This window comes from Lathamus discolor, chromosome 7 (genome assembly GCF_037157495.1).
Source record: "Lathamus discolor isolate bLatDis1 chromosome 7, bLatDis1.hap1, whole genome shotgun sequence".
NCBI lineage: Eukaryota > Metazoa > Chordata > Aves > Psittaciformes > Psittacidae > Lathamus > Lathamus discolor.
The window spans coordinates 3,413,233-3,439,257 of NC_088890.1; the positions used below are offsets into that span (position 1 = coordinate 3,413,233).

At 51.4% G+C, this 26,025-nt stretch overlaps 1 protein-coding gene and 2 long non-coding RNA genes across 3 annotated transcripts; 2 read left to right on the forward strand and 1 right to left on the reverse strand.

The window, feature by feature from the left end:
• Positions 1-4,281: 4,281 nt before the first annotated feature.
• On the forward strand, positions 4,282-5,727 carry LOC136018126 (uncharacterized). Its single transcript, XR_010614248.1, has 2 exons — positions 4,282-5,323; positions 5,583-5,727. It is a non-coding gene; the product is annotated as an uncharacterized LOC136018126 (long non-coding RNA).
• Positions 5,728-13,622: 7,895 nt separating this feature from the next.
• Positions 13,623-16,815, forward strand: LOC136018125 (uncharacterized). The gene is made up of 2 exons (XR_010614247.1): positions 13,623-15,757; positions 15,870-16,815. It is a non-coding gene; the product is annotated as an uncharacterized LOC136018125 (long non-coding RNA).
• Positions 16,816-23,657: 6,842 nt separating this feature from the next.
• LOC136018423 (G2/M phase-specific E3 ubiquitin-protein ligase-like) lies at positions 23,658-25,067 on the reverse strand. Its single transcript, XM_065687630.1, has 5 exons — positions 25,058-25,067; positions 24,636-24,703; positions 24,445-24,546; positions 24,040-24,164; positions 23,658-23,958 (listed from the first exon to the last, which is right to left on the reverse strand). The coding sequence occupies exons 1-5, from the start codon at positions 25,065-25,067 to the stop codon at positions 23,658-23,660; spliced, it is 606 nt and encodes a 201-aa protein (XP_065543702.1).
• Between the last annotated feature and the right edge of the window lie 958 nt (positions 25,068-26,025).

Genomic DNA, 26,025 nt, shown 5'->3' on the forward strand with positions numbered 1-26,025 from the left:
GCCCCGGATACGGGCAGGGGCACCCTCGGCCACACAGCACCCACTGTGACACAGACACTGCATCACAGGGCTGGCTGTGAAGCGCACACGCAGGGACCCGAGCCCTTGGCACCCAGGTCACCGGGGCGGCTGCTCCACCTGCAAGTGCAGAGTCAAGGGCCAGCTTAGGGACATGGTTTCCTGGTGAACTTGGCAGTGTTGGGTAAACGGTTGGACTCCATGGCCTTTACGGCCTCCTCCAACCTAAATGATTCCTGTGACTCTCATTACCATTCCAGTATTACTTTGTCACCATTTGCTTACGCTATGATTTTCCTTCAGTCGTCGATTCCTTACCATTTGATCATCGCTTCATCGTGAAGAAAGCCCTTCTAATTAACCCACCAAGGATGACTTCCCTGAATAATTCACCTGTGACACCAGGACAAGCACCAGACCGTGTCTGGAGCATAACCAGAGTAGAAGAAAAGGAATGATGGAATAGTTTGGGTTGGATGGACCTTCAAAGGTCATTTAGTCCAACCCCCCTGCAATGAGCAGGGACATCTTCAACGAGATCAGGTTGCCTAGAACCACATCCAGCTTGGCCTTGAATGTCTCTAGGGACGGGGCATCTACCATCTCTCTGGGCAGCCTGTGCCAGGATTTTATCATCCTCATTGTATAGAATTTCTTCCTCATATCCAGCCTCAATCTTGCCTCTTTTAGCTTAAAAGCATTACCCCTCATGCTATTGCAGCAGGCAGCGCTAAAAGAGTCTCTCGCCATCTTTCTTACGGGCGCTTCTAAAAACGGAAAGGCTGCAGTAAGGGCTCCCCGGAGTCTTGTCTTCTCCAGGCTCAAGAACCCCAACCCTCTCAGCCTTTCCTCAGAGAAGAGGTGTTCCATGCCTCTGATGGTTTCTGTGGCCCTCCTCTGGACTCTCTCCAGCAGGTCCATGTCTTTCCCGTACAGGGGGCTCCAGAGCTGGACGCAGGACTGCAGGGTGGGGTTTGCAGGAGCGGAGTAGAGGGGAAGAATCCCCTCCCTCCACCCGCTGGCCACTCTCCTTTGGATGCGGCCCAGGACACGGCTGGTTTCTGGGCTGCAAGCGCACACTGCTGGGTCATGTTGAGTTTTTAGCCAGCACCCCAAGTCCTTCTCCTCAGGGCTGCAGTTACCGAGTAACAGATGCTAAAACACTCACCTCAAGCAATGATCTACATGTGCCTGCCCAGCCATCTCTTTCTTCACTGAGGTCATATTCCCCTCTCGCCCCCAGCAGCACAGGGGCCTCCAACAGAAATGTTGCGTTACAGCCTTGCATCCTAAGAAAAACAGAGGGCGGCAGCAGCTTTCCGTAAGATGCTGAAAGATAAACTGCAGTGAACAGGACCCAGGAAGTGGGGAACCAGCAAGGCCTTTTGCCTAGTGTGTGAGCAGTCTGCAGGGCTTTCGGGAGCAGAGCTGCCATGGCCGTGGAGAAGCGGGCGAGGGCGTGGGAGACGTCAAGTGCAGGCCAGGGTAGCATCAGCCTCAGCCCAGCCTCATGCCGGGGCTCAGCACAGCGCCGCGTCGTGGAGCCGGTGCCGGTCCCGCCCCGCCCCGTCTACCTCAGCGCTTTCCCGCTCTCCGCGTGCTCATCGCGCCGCCCCTTGCTCTGGCCGCGACTCCTCCCGGTCCCTCGCGGCGGCGCCTGGGGATTCCGGAGCCCCGGCGGCTCGCCCATCGCGGCCGAGGAGAAGCGGCAGCGGCCATGGCGACGTGGCGGGTTGCCTTGGGGTTCGGCCCCGGCCTCTTGTAGCTGCCGCTGGCGGTCGGTGAGCGCGGGGTGGTGACTGAGAGGAGGGAGGCCCGGGGGGGTTGGCCCGCAAGGGGGGTTGGTGGGCTTCGGCGTCTCTTTTTGAGGCGGTTTTGGGGGTTCCCGCTGGCTTTCTCGTGAGGGAGTTCCCGGCTTGGAGGAGCCCCTGCTCTGGAGCAGACTCCTCAGCTCAGCCGCCCAAGCAGTGCGGGACGTGTTCTGTGGTCTTGGGTTGCCACGTGGCGCCAGCGTCTGCGGGAGAGCCGCACCTTAACAGCGGTTTTGGTGGGAGTTGGGTCTGCTGAGGGAAAGGTTACGCCGAAAGCGGTTTGTGTTCCACAGCGGCAGTTAGTGTCCCAGCAGTGACTGTGTGCATCCACCTGATGAGTGCTGTTCCCTGGTGAGCCGAGGGTAAGACTACTGGGAGAGAAATAATGTACCACAAAGTGGCTGCCAGTTAGTGTTGATGCATCCCCTTAAAAGCCTTCACCTTACCCCCGCTGCCACAATGCATTTTAACCGTTCAGAGCAAGGTTCAAATAAAGACTTGGTGTGAAGTGGTGGTATTGCATCGACAGCGCTGCTTATACAAACGCCTCTGATAGCTATGCATGAACTCAGCTCTCCGATGCTACCATTGGTAATTGTTTTGGGGTTTGGGGGGTTTTGGTTATTTGCTTTTTTGTTTGTGTTGGGTTCTTTGTGTTTTGTTGTGTGCGGTTTTTTTTATTATTATTTCAGCATCTGTAATTTTCTTGTTATTGTGCTTAAAGGATGGAGCTTGTGGTCTTCCACAACTATTGTCATGTAGGAGAAAAAGCAGATGTGATCATAGGACTAACCAGGTGAAATCCCAGAAAAGGAGAAGTGCTCTTGATATTGTGTGCACCTGGCCTTTAATAAACGGGGTGGGAAGTGAGAAGTTTTCTTATCGCAATGGTTAGGGACTGTCAGTAGGAGTAGTTGAGCAGCTCTGTTCTTGAGGTGGGACTCGATGAGGTTGTTAAAGCGGTTCACTGATTTTGTGAAGTCATCAGGCTGCTGTTTTGCAGGGTCGGATGAACCCCTCAGTAGCAGGTATGCCAAAACAGGTGGTCATTTCTGCCTTCCTCAGCCTTAGTCCTTGCACCGTGGTGGGTTGGGTGTGCACTGGTGGCCCTCTGCTGAGGTGACTCAGATCGTTAAGCCAGCAGAAATGCAGGTGGGGTGTCCTGGTTTCAGCTGCTGTGGTTGTCAATCTAGTAGCTGTGCTCTGGTTTGGCTTTAGTCTGAGAATGATGTTGATAACACACCAAAGATTAATTGCTGCTAAGTAGTGCCTGCCCTGGTCAAGGACTTTTCAGTCTCTCATGCTCTGCCAGTGAGGAGGGGCACAGGAAGCACAGGCAGGAGAGATGACTCGAACTAGCCAAAGGGGTATTCCGTACCACAGAATGTCAGGCTCAATATGGATACTGGGTGGGGGGGTGTTGGCCGGAAGAGGCCCATCACTACTCGGGCATGTGCCGGGCATCAGTCAGTGGGTGATGAGACATTGTGCTGTGCATCGCCTGAGGTTTTTTGTTTGTTTTACGCCTTTCTCTCTATTTCCTGTTATTACTGTATTTGACCTTACTTCAGTAATTAAACCGTGCTTATCTCAACTCACAGATTGTACTTTTTTCTTTTTCTCCTTTGAATCAGATTAGCTATCGTTTCCTTATTGGTGATGCAGGAGAGAGAGGGTTGTCAGCTGACATTGTGTCTGCAGGGAGAAAAAAAAAAGATGAACCAGGCACAAGCATGCGTCAACACATTAGCAGAAGTACTGCAGTATTGGTATGGGAGGAGTTCCTCCTCTCTTGTGTCTAATGAACCTCCACATTTAACCTCTTAGCACTTCTTTTTTTCTTCTTTTTTTTAATGTTGGCTGCCATATTGAGGTTTGTCTTGGTGCCTGAGTCAAGGCTCGGTTTTCAAATGGCCAAATCAGCTTAAATACTCCAGGAAAGACCCTTTCCTTTTTTTCTGCAGGAACATGATTTGTTGTCTTTGCCTCTTCTTGTTTGCTTTCTCTGAGCAAGTACACCTGAAGCTATTTGAGCTTCTCAAATTCGGTTGAGGAGCAAAGCAGTGTTAATGCCATAAGAAAGAAAATGAGGAATAGAAACTAGGTGACTGCAGCATTTATCACTGAAACGGTAATGATATTCCTACTAAAGATTCTTCTTGGGAAATGGTTTTTGCCTAAGCTTTGAGAAGTATTTTTATGTGAAAGTTGGAAGCTTTTAATGTGTCATTTCTACATTGCAGGCACTCAGGCTTGAGGGGGCAGAGAGAGAAAAAAGCAAGTATGTTAAGGACCGTACGAGCCCAAAGTAATACTGAACATATGGGATGTCTCGTAAGAAATCCATCCTCGTACGTGAATGTCTCCACTTCCTTAACTTACTGTCACTGATCAGTTGACGCTTGCCACTTGACTGATCTTAGTCCTAGAAAAATGTCAGTTTTATGACATCTCTGGTTTATGCCGTAGATTAACAGGATTGGGGTTTTCTGTGAAGTAAACAAAACAACAGGCAGAAACAAACAGGTCACATGGAAATCCAAGTCTACAGTGAATGCAGTTGCATTGCACCTTTTGCACCAAGTCAAATACCTAAGAGGATTTAACATTTTCTTCTAACTGATCTTAAGGCTTTTGTGTGGTTTGGGTTGGGTTTTTTTGTTTTGTTTTGTTTTGTTTGTTTTTTGGTTTGGTTTGGGTTTTTTACATTTTTGGCTAGTCATGTTGCTCTCTGAATCTTTACAATAATTTGGTAGCTACTAGTGGATGTGTTTGAAAAGGGCGGAGTTTTTATGATAAAACAATTGTATAAAATAGTAGAAATGATTTGAGAAATTTATAAATTTGTATATATTTAAGAAATTTATAAATCAATAGTGGGGTTTTGTATATTAGAAAATGTTGTAACTTTGTAGTTTTGTATCACGGCTGCTCTGTAACGAGTGTTGCAGTGGTAGTCTTAGTAAAAACCTAACATAACCATATATGGTGAAAGGTGTATGGGTGGATTTAGACAAGTATGTACTGGAGACTATACCCAAGTAGAACCTATGCATAAGATAGCCAGAAGAGCATGTCAGAAGCAGTCAAAGGAAGATAAGAAACTGCTAGCGTCCACACCAGGGTTGGAATATGTCCAAGTAAGGGAAAGGTGAGGAGGACAACTTGAGGAAGACTTCTTACTTCATCTGAGGAAGACTCCTTTCTTCATCGGAACGACCACCAGAGGGGGCTGCGCAAGCGTAGAAGAGGCTGATGTCGTAACATTTCTGGTGTGGCAATCCTTAATGCATATGCATTAGCTAATGTTGTAATCCGTGCTAAATGTGTATAAATTGCGAACGCGATGTGGCAAGGTTGGAACCAGATTTGGGTGCGTACCCCTGGTTTCGCAGCGCTGCAATAAAGCACCTCATATAACCATTCCGGTGGTTATGTGTTTGTTCCTATGCTAACAGATGTAGCGAGGAGGGTAACAGCAGACAAAGCATCTTGTAAGTATATTTGCATGCAGTTTATTCTTTTAAGTATGTGTGAACAGTTGGGAAGAGCTGCTTGACAAAGAGAAGATACTTTGTGGGCAAGAAGTAATTGCTCTTGCTTTGCTTTAAAGGAAATAGTTTGTTCCTAAGAGCTAACTAAACTACTTGAAACCTATTTAAACGTTAACCTAGGTGAGGTGGTCAGTATGAGAGAGACAGTTTACATGAGTATTTCTTCAGTTGCTAACTCCTGAATTTTATTTTTTTTCAGTTTTGGGTGAGGATGGTCAGGCGTATGTTGATCATCATGGCAAGGCTCAACCTGCAAACTCCTGTCCTTATTTCTGCTGTGGAGACTGCATGCTGCAATACTGTTGCTCTAATGCACTCTTAAAGTTTGATGAACAACAACATGATATTTATTTGCAAGTTCTTCATTATGGTGTTGGTACCTCCTGACAGAAGGACTTGGTGGTGTGCTCTCGCTCTCTGCCAAAGCCTTAGCACACGTGGCCTGTGCTCTTGGGTACTGGCAGATCGAATCCATCATGGCTCGGTGACGGGTGGGTCTGCGGGCGCGGGACGAGGCGAGCGGCAGGGGCAAGCATGGGGTAAGCGGTCCCGGCGCGGCGGTGACGGGCGGCGGGAGGAAGCATGGGCCTATTTTTCATGCCACTGAACTTGTTAAATTTGCTTCCATTTTTCTTTGCATTCAAAAGGTCCATATGTAATTCCTCCGATTTCTGCTGCTAATGGATGCATTGTAGCAAGGATTTACCACGGGAAGGTGTTTCACTTTCTAATTGGATTACTGAAATTTCTCCTGCTTTGCTCTGGTTTCCAAGATGGACTGTGAGTAGTAAGGTTATTACAGTTGGTTTTCTCCTTCCATTCTGCAGTATGTGGTGTTACTGCTTTAAGAAACAATGCAAAAAGCAGAGCACTGATTCACTGGAACAGCAGTTCTGTGGCAGTTTTCCTTGGTAACACGGTTATTTAGCCTTGCCATGCCAAATTTCCAACAATGACCCTTAGTGGAAAAGGAAATTAGATGACGTATATCAAGTAATTAGCAATTCAGCTAATTGTGAATCACTTAAGTGTTTCAGGAGGTGGAGCTATTGAAAGCATCTGTATCAAAGTTACAGAAGAAAGTTCTGTAGTTGGGGCAGCTGCTGTCAGTCCTAAATGGAAACAAAACTTCAAATGGACATTGTACGCAGTTAATAGTACTCTGTTCCTGAATTAATTTCTGCCTTGAAGTTGAAGCGCATTGTGTATCCCGTTTTTCCTCCTCCCCACCACTATCAGGGACTTCAGTTTACACTTTGCACTGTGTTTGGATGGTCCAGCATCTGTAATAGGCTGCCAGTGGTAAGAAAATAAATCACAACGTTTGTTCCTTGGAAAAGAACTTCCAAGGTAGCGGGCTCTATTTAACGAGCGGAGGGTTTCTTTCCTAGTGCTGGTCCTTAATATTTTCTGTAATAACTGAGTTAAAGTGCATAGAGAACGTGTTCTGTGAGGCTTGCATTCAGACACGGGCTAATCTCACCTTGCATCTCTGAGGAATGTAAACTTCCTGTCTAGAAGTAATTGAGATTCGGATTTGAAGTTACATAAAACAATTGTTCTGAGCTTTTTTTTTCTAGTCTGAGAAGTAGATACAAGCTTGCACAATTTGTAACTTGCGTTTGGTTTTATCTGCAGTGTATTCTCAGTGTAGAAGCTATTTAAAGCTGACGAACAGCTGTGAGTTGCCATCAGTGATTATTAATTTCTCAGCTGCCTGCTTCAGGAAGTGGGCTTAATGCAGGTTCATTGAAACCAAGGTGGAAGGAGAGGCTGAAAAATGCTGTCCTGGCTCAAGAGGTGGGTGTGTACGGTTGGGTTAGCATGCTCTTCTAACTACAGAAGGCTGTTCCACCCCAAAACCCAAGACAGTCTGGCCGAACCATGCAAAGACACAGTGAGGTGAATCATTAGATTATGCTCAGGAGTTTTTTTTCTGTGGGTGTGTACTTCATTGACTGTATGTACTGAGCTAGGGTAGAGTATTCCCTTTCTAACTCTGTGGGCTTTGCTGTGCCTCCGCAGAGTGTAACTCTGAAACCAGTCATTTTTAACATACGGATTGACTCTGGAGAGAAGTTGTCAAAGCAGCTGCAGGTAGGGAAACCCTCAGAGCAGGCTCCTGTAGCCCAAGAAACTGAGAATCCTTCTTTGAGAATACAGATAAAAGACCATGGTTGTTATTTAATAAAATCTATGAAAGTTTGAGCATATGGGTTCCTGGAGCCTAAGACTTTCTGTATGACACCACAACAGCAGTCACTCTGCCTGGGCTGCAAAAGCACATCAGTGCTGTCACCTTCCTCCAGAGTACATAAACAGGATCTGTTCATGTAAAGCAGGACTTTCAGCACCTTCAGAAAGGGGGTTTTGTTTTCTTTTCAAATAAATGGAAGTGCTGACAAAGTTCAAGAAATTCAGAAGAATTGGGGAACATACTGTGCTATATTTATTACTGTTCCTCAGCCAAGCGTCTCAGCAGCCTGTTTGGAAAGTCTAGCCAGAGCTGTATGGTTAGGCTTGTCTACAAACAAGGATTCATAGCAAAGCATTTTGTGGGGGCATGGGAGAGAGAGGGATGGCAGGAGGCAGGGAGGGAGAGAGGCAAAGCCCCATTCTCATCTAGCTGAAAGCTGGACATAACAGCAGGGAGAGTTCTTTGGGATTAGGAAACTCCACAGACCTCTTTAGTGAAGAAATTTGGTGTTGTGATAGTTACGGAAGAAGAACAGCAGCTTTTACCCTACTTAGTACTTTGCACAGACGTGACATTGAACTCTTGAAAGAGCACCAGCTTTGCCCTCTGCCACCATGCTCACTAACTTAGGCGATGAGGCTAGGATACTGCTTATAGCCTTATCCAGAGGGAAACAGAGCTGAAGCGTGTCAGAAGTCACTGGCACGGGGGTGCATGATTTTGGGGGTTGAGCTGTGAGGGCCAGGCCGGCTGGGTGGGTGGGTGCAGGAGGTCAGTCTGCAGGAGGTGCTGCTGACCTCTAGGGAAAGGACAGTGCTCTGGACCCAGTCCCTCATGCTGCCCGTTGAGAAAGGCAGAGGACGAGGAAGCCAAACAAGAAGCCTGCAATCTGCCAGCCCAGAGCTGAAGGGCCACCTTTATTGCGCCGTAGAGGGGGATCACAGCGGTTGCTCAGAGGGGAAACAGGGTTGGTCCCACTGAGGTATCCGGGCCGTGCGTTGGGAGTTTGGGCCCGGTGTTGCAAGCGGGAGCGGTCTCGGAGCCGCACGGGCCCGGTGGATCTTGAGGCGCTGCCGCGTTGTTCTGCTCTGGAGACACGCAATGACGCTGATGGCCGCTGTCTTGTGGTGCTGCAGCTGTGGCTTGCATGTGATGGTGAGCGGTGGGACAGCTTGGGTGCAGCCTGCCTGCGGGGGCTCTTCCAGCTCGAGCTGCTGGTGTGCGTCTGCCCTGGGAATGTCTTCTGGGCTGTGCGTAGGGAGCTTGGGCCCGACGCTGCAAGCAGGAGCGGTCTCGCACCCGCATGGGCCCACCGAGTCTGTTGCCGCTGCTTCTTTGCAGTGGTGCAGAGCCACGGGATGCCGCCGATGGCTGGTGCCTGGTGGTGCTGCGGCTGCCGGTCTCACGTGATGGGGAGCATTGGGACAGCCTTGGCACCGCCTGGCTGCGGGTACCGCTCTTAGTGTGTGTTGCTGGTGGTTGGCTTCTCTCCTGCAGTCTTCTGGGCCACGTGTAGGGTGTCTGGGTCTGACGGGTGCACCGGGTTTGGTGTCGCCGTCGGTCAGGCCCAGGGTTGCTGGAGTGGCTGCTGCCATCACACAGCGGGCAACTGTGGCATGGTGCTGATGGCATCTGTCTGCTGCTGTTGGGGCTGCTGGTCTCCTGTGCCTTGGGTTCCAGATTCTGCCCTGATGCTGTCTGGCTGCTGGTGCTGGGGCTGCTGCACTCCGGTTCCAGAGATCCAGGAGACTGCCCCGATGCTGCTGGGCCGGCAGTGCTGGGAGCAGCAAGCTCTGAGCTAGCATTGTGGGCTACAAGGGAAAGCAGGAACAGGAAGGGCTTGGCTCCCAGGCCCCGGGCAGGGTAGGCCAGAGCAGTGCCCCAGCCCTCCTGGAGCAGACAGGCTCTGCCAAGCCCACACCAGGTACCCCCTGCCAGGCCTTGCCTGGCCCCGGCCTAGGAGCACACGGGGGCTTTGACACTTACAGGTGCCCAGGCCAGCACAGCTGTCACACTCCCATCTGGTCTCATGGCTCTTCCCCAGGTTGGAGCAGCGTCTGTGAGTGCCCACAGCAGCGCAGGAGCAGCACAGGAACAGCTGCCAGGGCCTGGGGAAAGAAATGGGTTCATGTCTCTAAGGATAAAGTGCCCACAGCACGGGATTGTCCAGCAAAGCTCTTGTTTTCAGCCCTTCTGCTTCGAGCCCTTGCTGAGACAGAGATCCCGTGCTGAGCCGCGGGGTGCAGCTTTGGCAACTTACCCGTCTGGCTCTGCCACCCCTCTGCCTCCCGGACAACGGCACTCCCTGGCATCGCAGCTCCTGTGCCTCTGGTACAGTTCTGCGTATGCATTGTTATCTTCCCATGACGCTTGTCTGATGGAGAAAGGAAAATTGATGAGCCCCTGCTGCCCCAGCATAAGGCATATGCAGGGCCTCCCTGCTCTTTCCCCCGTACCGTTTCCAACTCCTGCATGGAGCTAAAGCCTACACTGGGGGGTCAGCAGAGGGCCACAACTGCAGGGGCAGGTCTAGGCGTGGCACAGTGCTGGCCAGGAGGACACCAACCTTACGGGGATTCGGATCCCCATGAAGAGCATTTCTGTTAGAAACAGTTTTGTATTTTGACACAGCGGGCACTGTAGGCAAAAAGCGCCAGCATGCATAGCCTGTCCCTGCAGGAGAAACGGAAAGTGTGTGAGTGAGGCTCTGGTGCTGCTGAGAGCCTGCCATGCCCGAGCAAGGGAACGGCTCTTACCTGCATGCAGGCCCTGTGGAACCAGGCATGTTTGCATGCTGGGCACACCATGGTCCCATAGGTCGTTCTGCCTTCAACAGGGTCCATGCAGATGAGGCACTTGGTGTCCTCTGGAGCCACCAGCTCTTGCTGCTGTGGGCGGTGCTCCCAGCAGAAGGAACTAGGGGAAGAGGGAAGGGATGGGTGAGATGAGAAGCGCTGGGTCCTTCCCTGCTGATGGGGAGAAGGGTAGAGGAGGTACCTGAACGGCAGGAGGTAACGGGTGACGCATCCACCCTCCACGGCACAGGGGAGATGGAACCTGCGGTTGCAGCCCATCTCCTGGCAGGTGATGGTGGCCCCCCTCTTGCCACACACAAAGCAGACCTGGAAAGAGCAGAGCAGCCCCCATCAGCGGCAGCCTCAGGGTCTCCACAGCCAGACCCACACCTCGGGGCAGGGCGCAGGATGTGGCCCCAGCTGGATCACAGGCCACAGATCCACGTGGCAGAGCAGGCTCCTATGCTGGAGCCTCTGTGGAGCTGCTGGGAGCAAGACTTTAGTCCCAGAGCTGGGTGGAAAGGCTGGGATTCTGTTCTTGGCATCTGCGCTGAGCTCCCGCAAACCTCTCTTGGCACGAATCACCCTGATCATCTCAGGTCCTCACCATCGGGGCTGCCAGCTGGGCTGTACGTTGAATCTCCATAGGAAGAAATTCCATGTCTTTTTCCTGTTTGGTCCCTCGTGGACAAAGGTCACTGGCAAAAAGCTGCAGAAGAGCAGAAACAAGGAGCAGATGAGGGGCATGTGGCAGGGCAGGTGCGTTGCAAAGATGAAACCAGCTCCAGAGGAACTCACCAGGCAAAAGAGATGGGCACAGATCCACTCATAAATCATTTCTGGCCCGCAGATATCTGGGTCTGCCTCTGCACGGCGACACAGCATGCATGCTGGAGGGGAGAGAGCAAATGGCACCGGGAATGAGCACCTCTGTGGGGCCAGGGATGCGTCCCTGAGGGATTGCCAGCAGGGGCTGCTCTGTCCCTGCCTAGCTGGCTGCTGGGCAGGGCTGGAAGCCTTGGAGAGGAAAGGGCACTGCAGGCATGGGTGTCCTGGGGGGTTCGCACTGCCCAGCCCTGCTCCCGCTTGCCGACGAGAGGAGGGGCCATCCCCCGGGGTGGCTTTGGAGCTCCTGCCTCCCCCTGCCAACGCTCCCGGTCCCACGCCGACAGCCTCGGGAGTCCCTCTGCCAGGCTGTAGGAGGGGGACTCTGCTCTCACCTGGCTCCATCGAGTCGGGTGTCCTACACCTCCTTGCAGAGGTGTCAGACATCTAAGGTGGGTGTTTGGAGAGTCCCTGTCCCAGCAGCGCTGGGGCTTCTCCAAATGCTCCTCTGCTACCTCTGAGGGAGAAGAGAGATGCGGGTGAGCTTGCACCACAGGCCCAGAGCCCTGCGGTGTGGAGCCCCCTCCTCCCTCGGCAGCCCCCCTGAGAGCCCTGTCCCTGCCCTCTACTCCCCGCACCTCAGCAGGTCGCAGCGATGCACTGTGCCCAGTGCTCCCTTTTTTATAGGCCTGCCCCCGCCACCGGTCACAGTGGCCTCTGTGACATCAGCACCGCTGGCCCGCGTGCGCCCCGGATACGGGCAGGGGCACCCTCGGCCACACAGCACCCACTGTGACACAGACACTGCATCACAGGGCTGGCTGTGAAGCGCACACGCAGGGACCCGAGCCCTTGGCACCCAGGTCACCGGGGCAGCTGCTCCACTTGCATGTGCAGAGTCAAGGGCCAGCTTAGGGACATGGTTTCCTGGTGAACTTGGCAGTGTTGGGTAAACGGTTGGACTCCATGGCCTTTACGGCCTCCTCCAACCTAAATGATTCCTGTGACTCTCATTACCATTCCACTATTACTTTGTCACCATTTGCTTACGCTATGATTTTCCTTCAGTCGTCGATTCCTTACCATTTGATCATCGCTTCATCGTGAAGAAAGCCCTTCTAATTAACCCACCAAGGATGACTTCCCTGAATAATTCACCTGTGACACCAGGACAAGCACCAGACCGTGTCTGGAGCATAACCAGAGTAGAAGAAAAGGAATGATGGAATAGTTTGGGTTGGATGGACCTTCAAAGGTCATTTAGTCCAACCCCCCTGCAATGAGCAGGGACATCTTCAACGAGATCAGGTTGCCTAGAACCACATCCAGCTTGGCCTTGAATGTCTCTAGGGACGGGGCATCTACCATCTCTCTGGGCAGCCTGTGCCAGGATTTTATCATCCTCATTGTAAAGAATTTCTTCCTCATATCCAGCCTCAATCTTGCCTCTTTTAGCTTAAAAGCATTACCCCTCATGCTATTGCAGCAGGCAGCGCTAAAAGAGTCTCTCGCCATCTTTCTTACGGGCGCTTCTAAAAACGGAAAGGCTGCAGTAAGGGCTCCCCGGAGTCTTGTCTTCTCCAGGCTCAAGAACCCCAACCCTCTCAGCCTTTCCTCAGAGAAGAGGTGTTTCATGCCTCTGATGGTTTCTGTGGCCCTCCTCTGGACTCTCTCCAACAGGTCCATGTCTTTCCAGTACAGGGGTCATGTTGAGTTTTTAGCCAGCACCCCAAGTCCTTCTCCTCAGGGCTGCAGTTACCGAGTAACAGATGCTAAAACACTCACCTCAAGCAATGATCTACATGTGCCTGCCCAGCCATCTCTTTCTTCACTGAGGTCATATTCCCCTCTCGCCCCCAGCAGCACAGGGGCCTCCAACAGAAATGTTGCGTTACAGCCTTGCATCCTAAGAGAAACAAAGGGCGGCAGCAGCTTTCCGTAAGATGCTGAAAGATAAACTGCAGTGAACAGGACCCAGGAAGTGGGGAACCAGCAAGGCCTTTTGCCTAGTGTGTGAGCAGTCTGCAGGGCTTTCGGGAGCAGAGCTGCCATGGCCGTGGAGAAGCGGGCGAGGGCGTGGGAGACGTCAAGCGCAGGCCAGGGTAGCATCAGCCTCAGCCCAGCCTCATGCCGGGGCTCAGCACAGCGCCGCGTCGTGGAGCCGGTGCCGGTCCCGCCCCGCCCCGTCTACCTCAGCGCTTTCCCGCTCTCCGCGTGCTCATCGCGCCGCCCCTTGCTCTGGCCGCGACTCCTCCCGGTCCCTCGCGGCGGCGCCTGGGGATTCCGGAGCCCCGGCGGCTCGCCCATCGCGGCCGAGGAGAAGCGGCAGCGGCCATGGCGACGTGGCGGGTTGCCTTGGGGTTTGGCCCCGGCCTCTTGTAGCTGCCGCTGGCGGTCGGTGAGCGCGGGGTGGTGACTGAGAGGAGGGAGGCCCGGGGGGGTTGGCCCGCAAGGGGGGTTGGTGGGCTTCGGCGTCTCTTTTTGAGGCGGTTTTGGGGGTTCCCGCTGGCTTTCTCGTGAGGGAGTTCCCGGCTTGGAGGAGCCCCTGCTCTGGAGCAGACTCCTCAGCTCAGCCGCCCAAGCAGTGCGGGACGTGTTCTGTGGTCTTGGGTTGCCACGTGGCGCCAGCGTCTGCGGGAGAGCCGCACCTTAACAGCGGTTTTGGTGGGAGTTGGGTCTGCTGAGGGAAAGGTTACGCCGAAAGCGGTTTGTGTTCCACAGCGGCAGTTAGTGTCCCAGCAGTGACTGTGTGCATCCACCTGATGAGTGCTGTTCCCTGGTGAGCCGAGGGTAAGACTACTGGGAGAGAAATAATGTACCACAAAGTGGCTGCCAGTTAGTGTTGATGCATCCCCTTAAAAGCCTTCACCTTACCCCCGCTGCCACAATGCATTTTAACCGTTCAGAGCAAGGTTCAAATAAAGACTTGGTGTGAAGTGGTGGTATTGCATCGACAGCGCTGCTTATACAAACGCCTCTGATAGCTATGCATGAACTCAGCTCTCCGATGCTACCATTGGTAATTGTTTTGGGGTTTGGGGGGTTTTGGTTATTTGCTTTTTTGTTTGTGTTGGGTTCTTTGTGTTTTGTTGTGTGCGGTTTTTTTATTATTATTTCAGCATCTGTAATTTTCTTGTTATTGTGCTTAAAGGATGGAGCTTGTGGTCTTCCACAACTATTGTCATGTAGGAGAAAAAGCAGATGTGATCATAGGACTAACCAGGTGAAATCCCAGAAAAGGAGAAGTGCTCTTGATATTGTGTGCACCTGGCCTTTAATAAACGGGGTGGGAAGTGAGAAGTTTTCTTATCGCAATGGTTAGGGACTGTCAGTAGGAGTAGTTGAGCAGCTCTGTTCTTGAGGTGGGACTCGATGAGGTTGTTAAAGCGGTTCACTGATTTTGTGAAGTCATCAGGCTGCTGTTTTGCAGGGTCGGATGAACCCCTCAGTAGCAGGTATGCCAAAACAGGTGGTCATTTCCGCCTTCCTCAGCCTTAGTCCTTGCACCGTGGTGGGTTGGGTGTGCACTGGTGGCCCTCTGCTGAGGTGACTCAGATCGTTAAGCCAGCAGAAATGCAGGTGGGGTGTCCTGGTTTCAGCTGCTGTGGTTGTCAATCTAGTAGCTGTGCTCTGGTTTGGCTTTAGTCTGAGAATGATGTTGATAACACACCAAAGATTAATTGCTGCTAAGTAGTGCCTGCCCTGGTCAAGGACTTTTCAGTCTCTCATGCTCTGCCAGTGAGGAGGGGCACAGGAAGCACAGGCAGGAGAGATGACTCGAACTAGCCAAAGGGGTATTCCGTACCACAGAATGTCAGGCTCAATATGGATACTGGGTGGGGGGGTGTTGGCCGGAAGAGGCCCATCACTACTCGGGCATGTGCCGGGCATCAGTCAGTGGGTGATGAGACATTGTGCTGTGCATCGCCTGAGGTTTTTTGTTTGTTTTACGCCTTTCTCTCTATTTCCTGTTATTACTGTATTTGACCTTACTTCAGTAATTAAACCGTGCTTATCTCAACTCACAGATTGTACTTTTTTCTTTTTCTCCTTTGAATCAGATTAGCTATCGTTTCCTTATTGGTGATGCAGGAGAGAGAGGGTTGTCAGCTGACATTGTGTCTGCAGGGAGAAAAAAAAAGATGAACCAGGCACAAGCATGCGTCAACACATTAGCAGAAGTACTGCAGTATTGGTATGGGAGGAGTTCCTCCTCTCTTGTGTCTAATGAACCTCCACATTTAACCTCTTAGCACTTCTTTTTTTCTTCTTTTTTTTAATGTTGGCTGCCATATTGAGGTTTGTCTTGGTGCCTGAGTCAAGGCTCGGTTTTCAAATGGCCAAATCAGCTTAAATACTCCAGGAAAGACCCTTTCCTTTTTTTCTGCAGGAACATGATTTGTTGTCTTTGCCTCTTCTTGTTTGCTTTCTCTGAGCAAGTACACCTGAAGCTATTTGAGCTTCTCAAATTCGGTTGAGGAGCAAAGCAGTGTTAATGCCATAAGAAAGAAAATGAGGAATAGAAACTAGGTGACTGCAGCATTTATCACTGAAACGGTAATGATATTCCTACTAAAGATTCTTCTTGGGAAATGGTTTTTGCCTAAGCTTTGAGAAGTATTTTTATGTGAAAGTTGGAAGCTTTTAATGTGTCATTTCTACATTGCAGGCACTCAGGCTTGAGGGGGCAGAGAGAGAAAAAAGCAAGTATGTTAAGGACCGTATCAGCCCAAAGTAATACTGAACATATGGGATGTCTCGTAAGAAATCCATCCTCGTACGTGAATGTCTCCACTTCCTTAACTTGCTGTCACTGACCAGTTGACGCTTGCCACTTGACTGATCTTAGTCCTAGAAAAATGTCAGTTTTATGACATCTCTGGTTTATGCCGTAGATTAACAGGATTGGGGTTTTCCGTGAAGAAAACAAAACAACAGGCAGAAACAAACAGGTCACGTGGAAATCCAAGTCTACAGTGAATGCAGTTGCATTGCATCTTTTGCATCAAGTTGATACAGGGTTAATGAAATGTACAAAGGAAAATACAGGGGATTGTATAAGAGAGTTAGAAGAATCCCTTGCTTAAACAAAAGTATTGTCTGCTGTAAACACCTATCATGCTTACCAAGGGAACAAGGCACAGACTACTGATAAGGGAAGGAGACAGAGGCCTGGTTCTACTGATAAGCAACTATTGACAAGAAAATGCGAATGTCTGGGTCTATTGATAAGGGGGAGAAGCTGATGATTTATGGATGAGGTACCGACTAAACCCTAAAGCCATGCGCGAAGATTAAAAGGTGAAAAGTTTAAGAAGAGGAAGACTCATTTACTTCATCTTGAGGACCCCTGCCCACAGGAGGAAGACTCATTTACTTCATCTTGAGACCCCTGCCCGTGACCAGAGGGGGCACTGCGCAGGCGCAAAGGACCTTCTAGCTCATTATAATACGAAGCGGGGACAGATACTAAATATGTATAGGCGTATCAGTAACCTAATGCATATGTATGCCTTAAGGGAATAAATGTAAAGGAAAAACGACCCTGGGTGTGCATACTTTGGAGGAACGATCCCCATGCACCTCAGCGCTGAATAAAGCATACCTACTTTAAACTTTAGCGAGTTGTGGAGTCAATCCGCGTATCAAAGTCAAATACCTAAGAGGATTTAACATTTTCTTCTAACTGATCTTAAGGCTTTTGTGTGTTTTGGGTTGGGTTTCTTTGTTTTGTTTGGTTTGTTTTTTTGGTTTGGGTTGGGTTTTTTACATTTTTGGCTAGTCATGTTGCTCTCTGAATCTTTACAATAATTTGGTAGCTACTAGTGGATGTAGCGAGGAGGGTAACAGCAGACAAAGCATCTTGTAAGTATATTTGCATGCAGTTTATTCTTTTAAGTATGTGTGAACAGTTGGGAAGAGCTGCTTGACAAAGAGAAGATACTTTGTGGGCAAGAAGTAATTGCTCTTGCTTTGCTTTAAAGGAAATAGTTTGTTCCTAAGAGCTAACTAAACTACTTGAAACCTATTTAAACGTTAACCCAGGTGAGGTGGTCAGTATGAGAGAGACAGTTTACATGGTTATTTCTTCAGTTGCTAACTCCTGAATTTTATTTTTTTTCAGTTTTGGGTGAGGATTGTCAGGTGTATGTTGATCATCATGGCAAGGCTCAACCTGCAAACTCCTGTCCTTATTTCTGCTGTGGAGACTGCATGCTCCAATACTGTTGCTCTAATGCACTCTTAAAATTTGATGAGCAACAACAGCTTCAGTGTAATCTCCTTGATGGAAGGTACGAGGCAAACTCAGTGTATGCAGCAGGTTATAATTCTAGTGTCAAACGATGAAAATACAGTTTCATATTTAAAAGCTTATCAAGGGGCGTTTCAGCTCTGTATTTGGCTCTGCTGGGGTCTGCGTCAGTGCATGTAAGTTACCTGTAAAACGGGAGCAGTGAGGTGGTCAGATGAATGCCTGAATGGGTGTGTGTTTTCTTGAGCATTTACAGATGCTTTTTACCCATTTTTTTTTTCCTTTTTAATGACAGAGTCTTTTTTGAGTGTAGGTTGCCTTTCATGGGGATTTGTAACTTAGCCAGGTACTTAGGAACTTTGGAATTTAGCCAGTTGCAAATTCCGTTGTTGAGATGGGTTCTCTTACTACAGGACGTCTGAGTGAGCAATGTGAATTTCATGCAGGTTTTTTCGGACTCTGATGATGACATTTATTCTGGCCCCAGGTAAGCCATGCAAAGTCTCCGCTTTTAACATGATATTTATTTGCAAGTTCTTCATTGTGGTGTTGGTACATGCTGACAGAAGGACTTAGTGGTGCGCTCTCGCTCTCTGCCAAAGCCTTAGCACACGTGCTCTGTGCTCTTGGGTCCTGGCAGATCGCATCCGTCGTGGCTCGGTGAAAGAAGCTGCTTTTGTCTGAAGTGTCTCGGCCCCTTTAAGGAGCGTGGTCAGCGTGTGGGCCGGGCGGGTCTGCGGGTGCGGGACGAGGCGAGCGGCAGGGGCAAGCGTGGGGTAAGCGGTCCCGGCGCGGCGGTGACGGGCGGCGGGAGGAAGCATGGGCCTATTTTTCATGCCACTGAACTTGTTAAATTTGCTTCCATTTTTCTTTGCATTCAAAAGGTCCGTATGTAATTCCTCCGATTTCTGCTGCTAATGGATGCATTGTAGCAAGGATTTACCACGGGAAGGTGTTTCACTTTCTAATTGGATTACTGAAATTTCTCCTGCTTTGCTCTGGTTTCCAAGATGGACTGTGAGTAGTAAGGTTATTACAGTTGGTTTTCTCCTTCCGTTCTGCAGTATGTGGTGTTACTGCTTTAAGAAACGATGCAAAAAGCAGAGCACTGATTCACTGGAACGGCAGTTCTGTGGCAGTTTTCCTTGGTAACACGGTTATTTAGCCTTGCCATGCCAAATTTCCAATAATGACCCTTAGTGGAAATTGCGAATCACTTGAGTGTTTCAGGAGGTGGAGTGATTGAAAGCATCTGTGTCTAAGTTACAGAAGAAAGTTCTGTAGTTGGGGCAGCTGCTGTCAGTCCTAAATGGAAACAAAACTTCAAATGGACGTTGTACGCAGTTAATAGTACTCTGTTCCTGAATTAATTTCTGCCTTGAAGTTGAAGCGCATTGTGTATCCCGTTTTTCCTCCTCCCCACCACTATCAGGGACTTCAGTTTACACTTTGCACTGTGTTTGGATGGTCCAGCATCTGTAATAGGCTGCCAGTGGTAAGAAAATAAATCACAACGTTTGTTCCTTGGAAAAGAACTTCCAAGGTAGCGGGCTCTATTTAACGAGCGGAGGGTTTCTTTCCTAGTGCTGGTCCTTAATATTTTCTGTAATAACTGAGTTAAAGTGCATAGAGAACGTGTTCTGTGAGGCTTGCATTCAGACACGGGCTAATCTCACCTTGCATCTCTAAGGAATGTAAACTTCCTGTCTAGAAGTAATTGAGATTCGGATTTGAAGTTACATAAAACAATTGTTCTGAGCTTTTTTTTTCTAGTCTGAGAAGTAGATACAAGCTTGCACAATTTGTAACTTGCGTTTGGTTTTATCTGCAGTGTATTCTCAGTGAAGAAGATACTTAAAGCGGACGAACAGCTGTGAGTTGCCATCAATGATTATTAATTTCTCAGCTGCCTGCTTCAGGAAGTGGGCTTAATGCAGGTTCATTGAAACCAAGGTGGAAGGAGAGGCTGAAAAATGCTGTCCTGGCTCAAGAGGCGGGTGTGTACGGTTGGGTTAGCGTGCTCTTCTAACTACAGAAGGCTGTTCCACTGCAAAACCCAAGACAGTCTGGCCGAACCATGCAAAGACACAGTGAGGTGAATCATTAGATTATGCTCAGGAGTTTTTTTTCTGTGGGTGTGTACTTCATTGCCTGTATGTACTGAGCTAGGGTAGAGTATTCCCTTTCTAACTCTGCGGGCTTTGCTGTGCCTCCGCGGAGTGTAACTCTGAAACCAGTCATTTTTAACATACGGACTGACTCTGGAGAGAAGTTGTCAAAGCAGCTGCAGGTAGGGAAACCCTCAGAGCAGGCTGCTGTAGCCCAAGAAACTGAGAATCCTTCTTTGAGAATGTGGTTAAAAGACCATGGTTGTTATTTAATAGAATCTACGAAAGTTTGAGCATGTGGGTTCCAAAGCTAACTCCATCTCTGCCTTTTCGTATGCTTCCGTAAAATAGCCGCGGCCTGAGGTGTAGTAGCCAGAGGTATTTGTGATGGATTGTCTTGTGGATGTGTTGTGAGAAGAGAATGTCCTTAAATTGCCTACCCTTTTAAAACTGCAGTTACAGGGTCTTCTGTGAAATGAACAAATGAGTTTTATGTCAGGACATTAGCAATTCTGCAAAGGTTGGTCTTTTGACAAAGCCTGTTTTTACTAAAAGCATTTTATGCTGTTCATTTTTAATGTGATGCTCCTCTGTTTCTAGATGGTCTCTGGCTCTCAAACCCACTAGGAGGTAAACTTAAAAACTTTTTTAAGTTGTGGAAGGAACCAGTCATCAAAGCCACTTTGTGCACCTTTCCTTCCCCCCCCCCCCCCCCCCCCTTTTTTTAAGTGAATTTCTTATTCCCATTTCAAAGGAGAAGTAGTGGTCAGCCAGATGCGACCTCTACTGCAGAAGTCCCCCCCTTCCCATCCCATCCCGAGCCGATGTGATGAGATGAGGCAGCCAATGCACTAATATGAGTGAAGGTGAAATAAAAAGAGGATGGGATGCGAGGATGGAGGTGTCAGGCTGGTGTGGGGCCTAAAAGTGGGAGGGAAAACTAAAAGAGAGCAAACACTGCACATCTGCAGCAGTAATGCACCAAAGAGAAGCTTGTACCTTGGAATTAACGGCTCCTGAGACACCATCTACTCACCTGCATCCATAGAATTGCAGAAAAGTTTGGTTTGGAAGGGACCTTAAAGCTCATCCAGCTCCAGCCCCCTTCCACAGGCAGGGACAGCTTCCACTAGAGCAGCTTGCTCCAAGCCCCATCCAACCTGGCCTTGAACACTGCCAGGGATGGGGCAGCCACAGCTTCTGTGGGCACCCTGTGCCAGCGCCTCAGCGTGCTCAGAGGGAAGACCTTGTGCCTAATATGTAAATATCTAAATCTGCCCTCTTTCAACTTAAAAGCCATTCCCCTTGTCCTGTCGCTACATGCTGTTGTAAACGTCAGGTAAACTCAATGACTCAAGAAGAGCCATGTAACTATTAGAGGGGAAACCTTGGTCAGATCTTTCGGCGTTGAGAATTCCAGTCCCCTCCTCGTCACCCGCCTCACTGGCAGTGTCAGTCACTCCACACAAAGAGCCAACAGTGCCTGTGCTCTGCAGATTTCGTCCGGGAGCCTAAGACTTTCTGTATGACACCACAACAGCAGTCACTCTGCCTGGGCTGCAAAAACACGTCAGTGCTGTCACCTTCCTCCAGAGTACATAAACGGGATCTGTTCATGTAAAGCAGGACTTTCAGCACCTTCAGGAAGGGGGTTTTGTTTCCTTTTCAAATAAATGGAAGTGCTGACAAAGTTCAGGAAATTTAGACGAATTAGGGACCATACTGTGCAATATTTATTACTGTTCCTCAGCCAAGCGTCTCAGCAGCCTGTTGAGAAAGTCTAGCCAGAGCTGTATGGTTAGGCTTGTCTACAAACAAGGATTCATAGCAAAGCATTTTGTGGGGGCATGGGAGAGAGAGGGATGGCAGGAGGCAGGGAGGGAGAGAGGCAAAGCCCCATTCTCATCTAGCTGAAAGCTGGACATAACAGCAGGGAGAGTTCTTTGGGATTAGGAAACTCCACAGACCTGTTTAGTGAAGAGATTTGGTGTTGTGATAGTTACAGAAGAACAGCAGCTTTTACCCTACTTAGTACTTTGCACAGACGTGACATTGAACTCTTGAAAGAACAGCAGCTTTGCCCTCTGCCACCATGCTCACTAACCTAGGCGATGAGGCTAGGATACTGCTTATAGCCTTATTCAGAGGGAAACAGAGCTGAAGCGTGTCAGAAGTCACTGGCACGGGGGTGCATGATTTTGGGGGTTGAGCTGTGAGGGCCAGGCCGGCTGGGTGGATGGGTGCAGGAGGTCGGTCTGCAGGAGGTGCTGCTGACCCCTAGGGAAAGGACAATGCTCTGGGCCCAGTCCCTCATGCTGCCCCTTGAGAAAAGCAGAGGACGAGGAAGCCAACCAAGGAGCCTGGAATCTGCCAGCCCAGAGCTGAAGGGCCACCTTTATTGCGCCGTAGAGGGGGATCACAGTGGTTGCTCAGAGGGGAAACAGGGTTGGTCCCACTGAGGTATCCGGGCCGTGCGTTGGGAGTTTGGGCCCGGTGTTGCAAGTGGGAGCGGTCTCAGGGCCGCACGGGCCCGGTGGATCTTGAGGCGCTGCCTCTTTGTTCTGCTCTGGAGACACGCAATGATGCCGATGGCCGCTGTCTTGTGGTGCTGTGGCCGTGCCTTGCACGTGATGGTGAGCGGTGGGACAGCCTGGTTGCAGCCTGTCTGCAGGGGCTCCTCCCAGCTCGAGCTGCTGGTGTGTGTCTGCCCTGGGAATGTCTTCTGGGCTGTGCATAGGGAGCTTGGGCCCAATGATGCAAGCAGGAGCGGTCTCGCACCCGCATGGGCCCACCGGATCTGTTGCTCCTGCTTCTTTGCAGTGGTGCCCAGCCACGGGATGCTGCCGATGGCTGGTGCCTGGTGGTGCCGTGGCTGTGGGTCTCACGTGATGGGGAGTAGTGGGACAGCCTTGGCACCGCGTGGCTGCGGGTATTGCTCTCAGTGTGCGTTGCTAGCGGTCGGCTTCTCTCCTGCAGTCTTCTGGCCCACGTGTAGGGTGTCTGGGTCTGACGGGTGCACCGCGTTTGGTGTCGCTGTCGGTCAGGCCCAGGGTTGCTGGAGCGGCTGCTGCCATCACACACTGGGCAACTGTGGCATGGTGCTGATGGCATCTGTCTGCTGCTGTTGGGGCTGCTGGTCTCCTGTGCCTTGGGTTCCAGATTCTGCCCTGATGCTGTCTGGCTGCTGGTGCTGGGGCTGCTGCACTCCGGTTCCAGAGATCCAGGAGACTGCCCCGATGCTGCTGTGCCAGCAGTGCTGGGAGCAGCAAGCTCTGAGCTGGCACTGTGGGCTACAAGGGAAAGCAGGAACGGTAAGGGCTTGGCTCCCAGGCCCCGGGCAGGGTAGGCCAGAGCAGTGCCCCAGCCCTCCTGGAGCAGACAGGCTCTGCCAAGCCCACACCAGGTACCCCCTGCCAGGCCTTGCCTGGCCCCAGCCTAGGAGTACGCGGGGGCTTTGACACTTACAGATGCCCAGGCCAGCACAGCTGTCGCACTCCCATCTGACCTCACGGCTCTTCCCCAGCTTGGAGCAGCGTCTGTGAGCACCCACAGCAGCGCAGGAGCGGCACAGGAGCAGCTGCCAGGGCCTGGGGAAAGAAATAGGTTCATGTCTCTAAGGATAAAGTGCCCAGAGCACGGGATTGTCCAGCAAAGCTCTTGTTTTCAGCCCTTCTGCTTCGAGCCCTTGCTGAGACAGAGATCCCGTGCTGAGCCGCGGGGTGCAGCTTTGGCAACTTACCCGTCTGGCTCTGCCACCCCTCTGCCTCCCGGACAACGGCACTCCCTGGCATCGCAGCTCCTGTGCCTCTGGTACAGTTCTGCATATGCATTGTTATCTTCCCATGACGCTTGTCTGATGGAGAAAGGAAAATTGATGAGCCCCTGCTGCCCCAGCATAAGGCATATGCAGGGCCTCCATGCTCTTTCCCCCACACCCTGTTTCCAACTCCTGCATGGAGCTAAAGCCTACACTGGGGGGTCAGCAGAGGGCCACAACTGCGGGGGCAGGTCCAGGCGTGGCACAGTGCTGGCTAGGAGGACACCAACCTTATGGGGATTCGGATCCCCATGTTGAGCATTTCTGTTAAAAACAGTTTTATATTTTGACACAGAGGGCATTGCAGGCAAAAAGCGCCAGCATGCGTAGCCTGTCCCTGCAGGAGAAACGGAAAGTGTGTGAGTGAGGCTCTGGTGCTGCTGAGAGCCTGCCATGCCCGAGCAAGGGAACGGCTCTTACCTGGATGCAGACCCTGTGGAACCAGGCATGTTTGCATGCTGGGCACACCATGGTCCCATAGGTCGTTCTGCCTTCAACAGGGTCCATGCAGATGAGGCACTTGGTGTCCTCTGGAGCCACCAGCTCTTGCTGCTGTGGGCGGTGCTCCCAGCAGAAGGAACTAGGGGAAGAGGGAAGGGATGGGTGAGATGAGAAGCGCTGGGTCCTTCCCTGCTGATGGGGAGAAGGGTGGAGGAGGTACCTGAACGGCAGGAGGTAACGGGTGACGCATCCACCCTGCACGGCACAGGGGAGATGGAACCTGCGGTCGCAGCCCATCTCCTGGCAGGTGATGGTGGCCCCCCTCTTGCCACACACAAAGCAGACCTGGAAAGAGCAGAGCAGCCCCCATCAGCGGCAGCCTCAGGGTCTCCACAGCCAGACCCACACCTCGGGGCAGGGCGCAGGATGTGGCCCCAGCTGCATCACAGGCCACAGATCCATGTGGCAGAGCAGGCTCCTGTGCTGGAGCCTTTGTGGAGCTGCTGGGAGCAAGACTTTAGTCCCAGAGCTGGGTGGAAAGGCTGGGATTCTGTTCTTGGCATCTGCGCTGAGCTCCCGCAAACCTCTCCTGGCATGAATCACCCCGGCCATCTCAGATCCTCACCATCGGGGCTGCCAGCTGGGCTGTACGTCCAATATCCTTAGGAAGAAATGTCATCTGTTCTTCCCGTTCGGTCCCTCGTGGACGAAGGTCACTGGCGAAAAGCTGCAGAAGAGCAGAGACAAGGAGCAGATGAGGGGCATGTGGCAGGGCAGGTCCGTTGCAAAGATGAAACCAGCCCCAGAGGAACTCACCAGGCAAAAGAGATGGGCAGAGATGCACTGATAAGTCAGTTTTGGCCCGCAGATGTCCGGGTCTGCCTCTGCACGGCAACACAGCATGCATGCTGGAGGGGAGAGAGCAAATGGCACCGGGAGTGAACACCTCTGTGGGGCCAGGGATGCGTCCCTGAGGGATTGCCCCCGAGGGCTGCTCTGTCCCCGCCTAGCTGGCTGCTGGGCAGGGCTGGAAGCCTTGGAGAGGAAAGGGCACTGCAGGCATGGGTGTCCTGGGGGGTTCGCACTGTCCAGCCCTGGTCCCGCTTGCCGACGAGAGGAGGGGCCCTCCCCCAGGGTGGCTTTGGAGCTCCTGCCTCCCCCTGCCAACGCTCCCGGTCCCACGCCGACAGCCTCGGGAGTCCCTCTGCCAGGCTGTAGGAGGGGGACTCTGCTCTCACCTGGCTCCATCGAGTCGGGTGTCCTACACCTCCTTGCAGAGGTGTCAGACATCTAAGGTGGGTGTTTGGAGAGTCCCTGTCCCAGCAGCGCTGGGGCTTCTCCAAATGCTCCTCTGCTACCTCTGAGGGAGAAGAGAGATGCGGGTGAGCTTGCACCACAGGCCCAGAGCCCTGCGGTGTGGAGCCCCCTCCTCCCTCGGCAGCCCCCCTGAGAGCCCTGTCCCTGCCCTCTACTCCCCGCACCTCAGCAGGTCGCAGCGATGCACTGTGCCCAGCGCTCCCTTTTTTATAGGCCTGCCCCCGCCACCGGTCACAGTGGCCTCTGTGACATCAGCACCGCTGGCCCGCGTGCGCCCCGGATACGGGCAGGGGCACCCTCGGCCACACAGCACCCACTGTGACACAGACACTGCATCACAGGGCTGGCTGTGAAGCGCACACGCAGGGACCCGAGCCCTTGGCACCCAGGTCACCGGGGCGGCTGCTCCACTTGCATGTGCAGAGTCAAGGGCCAGCTTAGGGACATGGTTTCCTGGTGAACTTGGCAGTGTTGGGTAAACGGTTGGACTCCATGGCCTTTACGGCCTCCTCCAACCTAAATGATTCCTGTGACTCTCATTACCATTCCAGTATTACTTTGTCACCATTTGCTTACGCTATGATTTTCCTTCAGTCGTCGATTCCTTACCATTTGATCATCGCTTCATCGTGAAGAAAGCCCTTTTAATTAACCCACCAAGGATGACTTCCCTGAATAATTCACCTGTGACACCAGGACAAGCACCAGACCGTGTCTGGAGCATAACCAGAGTAGAAGAAAAGGAATGATGGAATAGTTTGGGTTGGATGGACCTTCAAAGGTCATTTAGTCCAACCCCCCTGCAATGAGCAGGGACATCTTCAACGAGATCAGGTTGCCTAGAACCACATCCAGCTTGGCCTTGAATGTCTCTAGGGACGGGGCATCT

Excerpts from the sequence above, each read along its gene's own strand:
- LOC136018423 (XM_065687630.1), bottom strand. Across the intron at positions 24,547-24,635 it reads CTGCCCATCTCTTTTGCCTG|CTTTTCGCCAGTGACCTTCG; the intron begins GTGAGTTCCTCT and ends GCTCTTCTGCAG. Across the intron at positions 23,959-24,039 it reads CGTTACCTCCTGCCGTTCAG|TTCCTTCTGCTGGGAGCACC; the intron begins GTACCTCCTCCA and ends CTCTTCCCCTAG.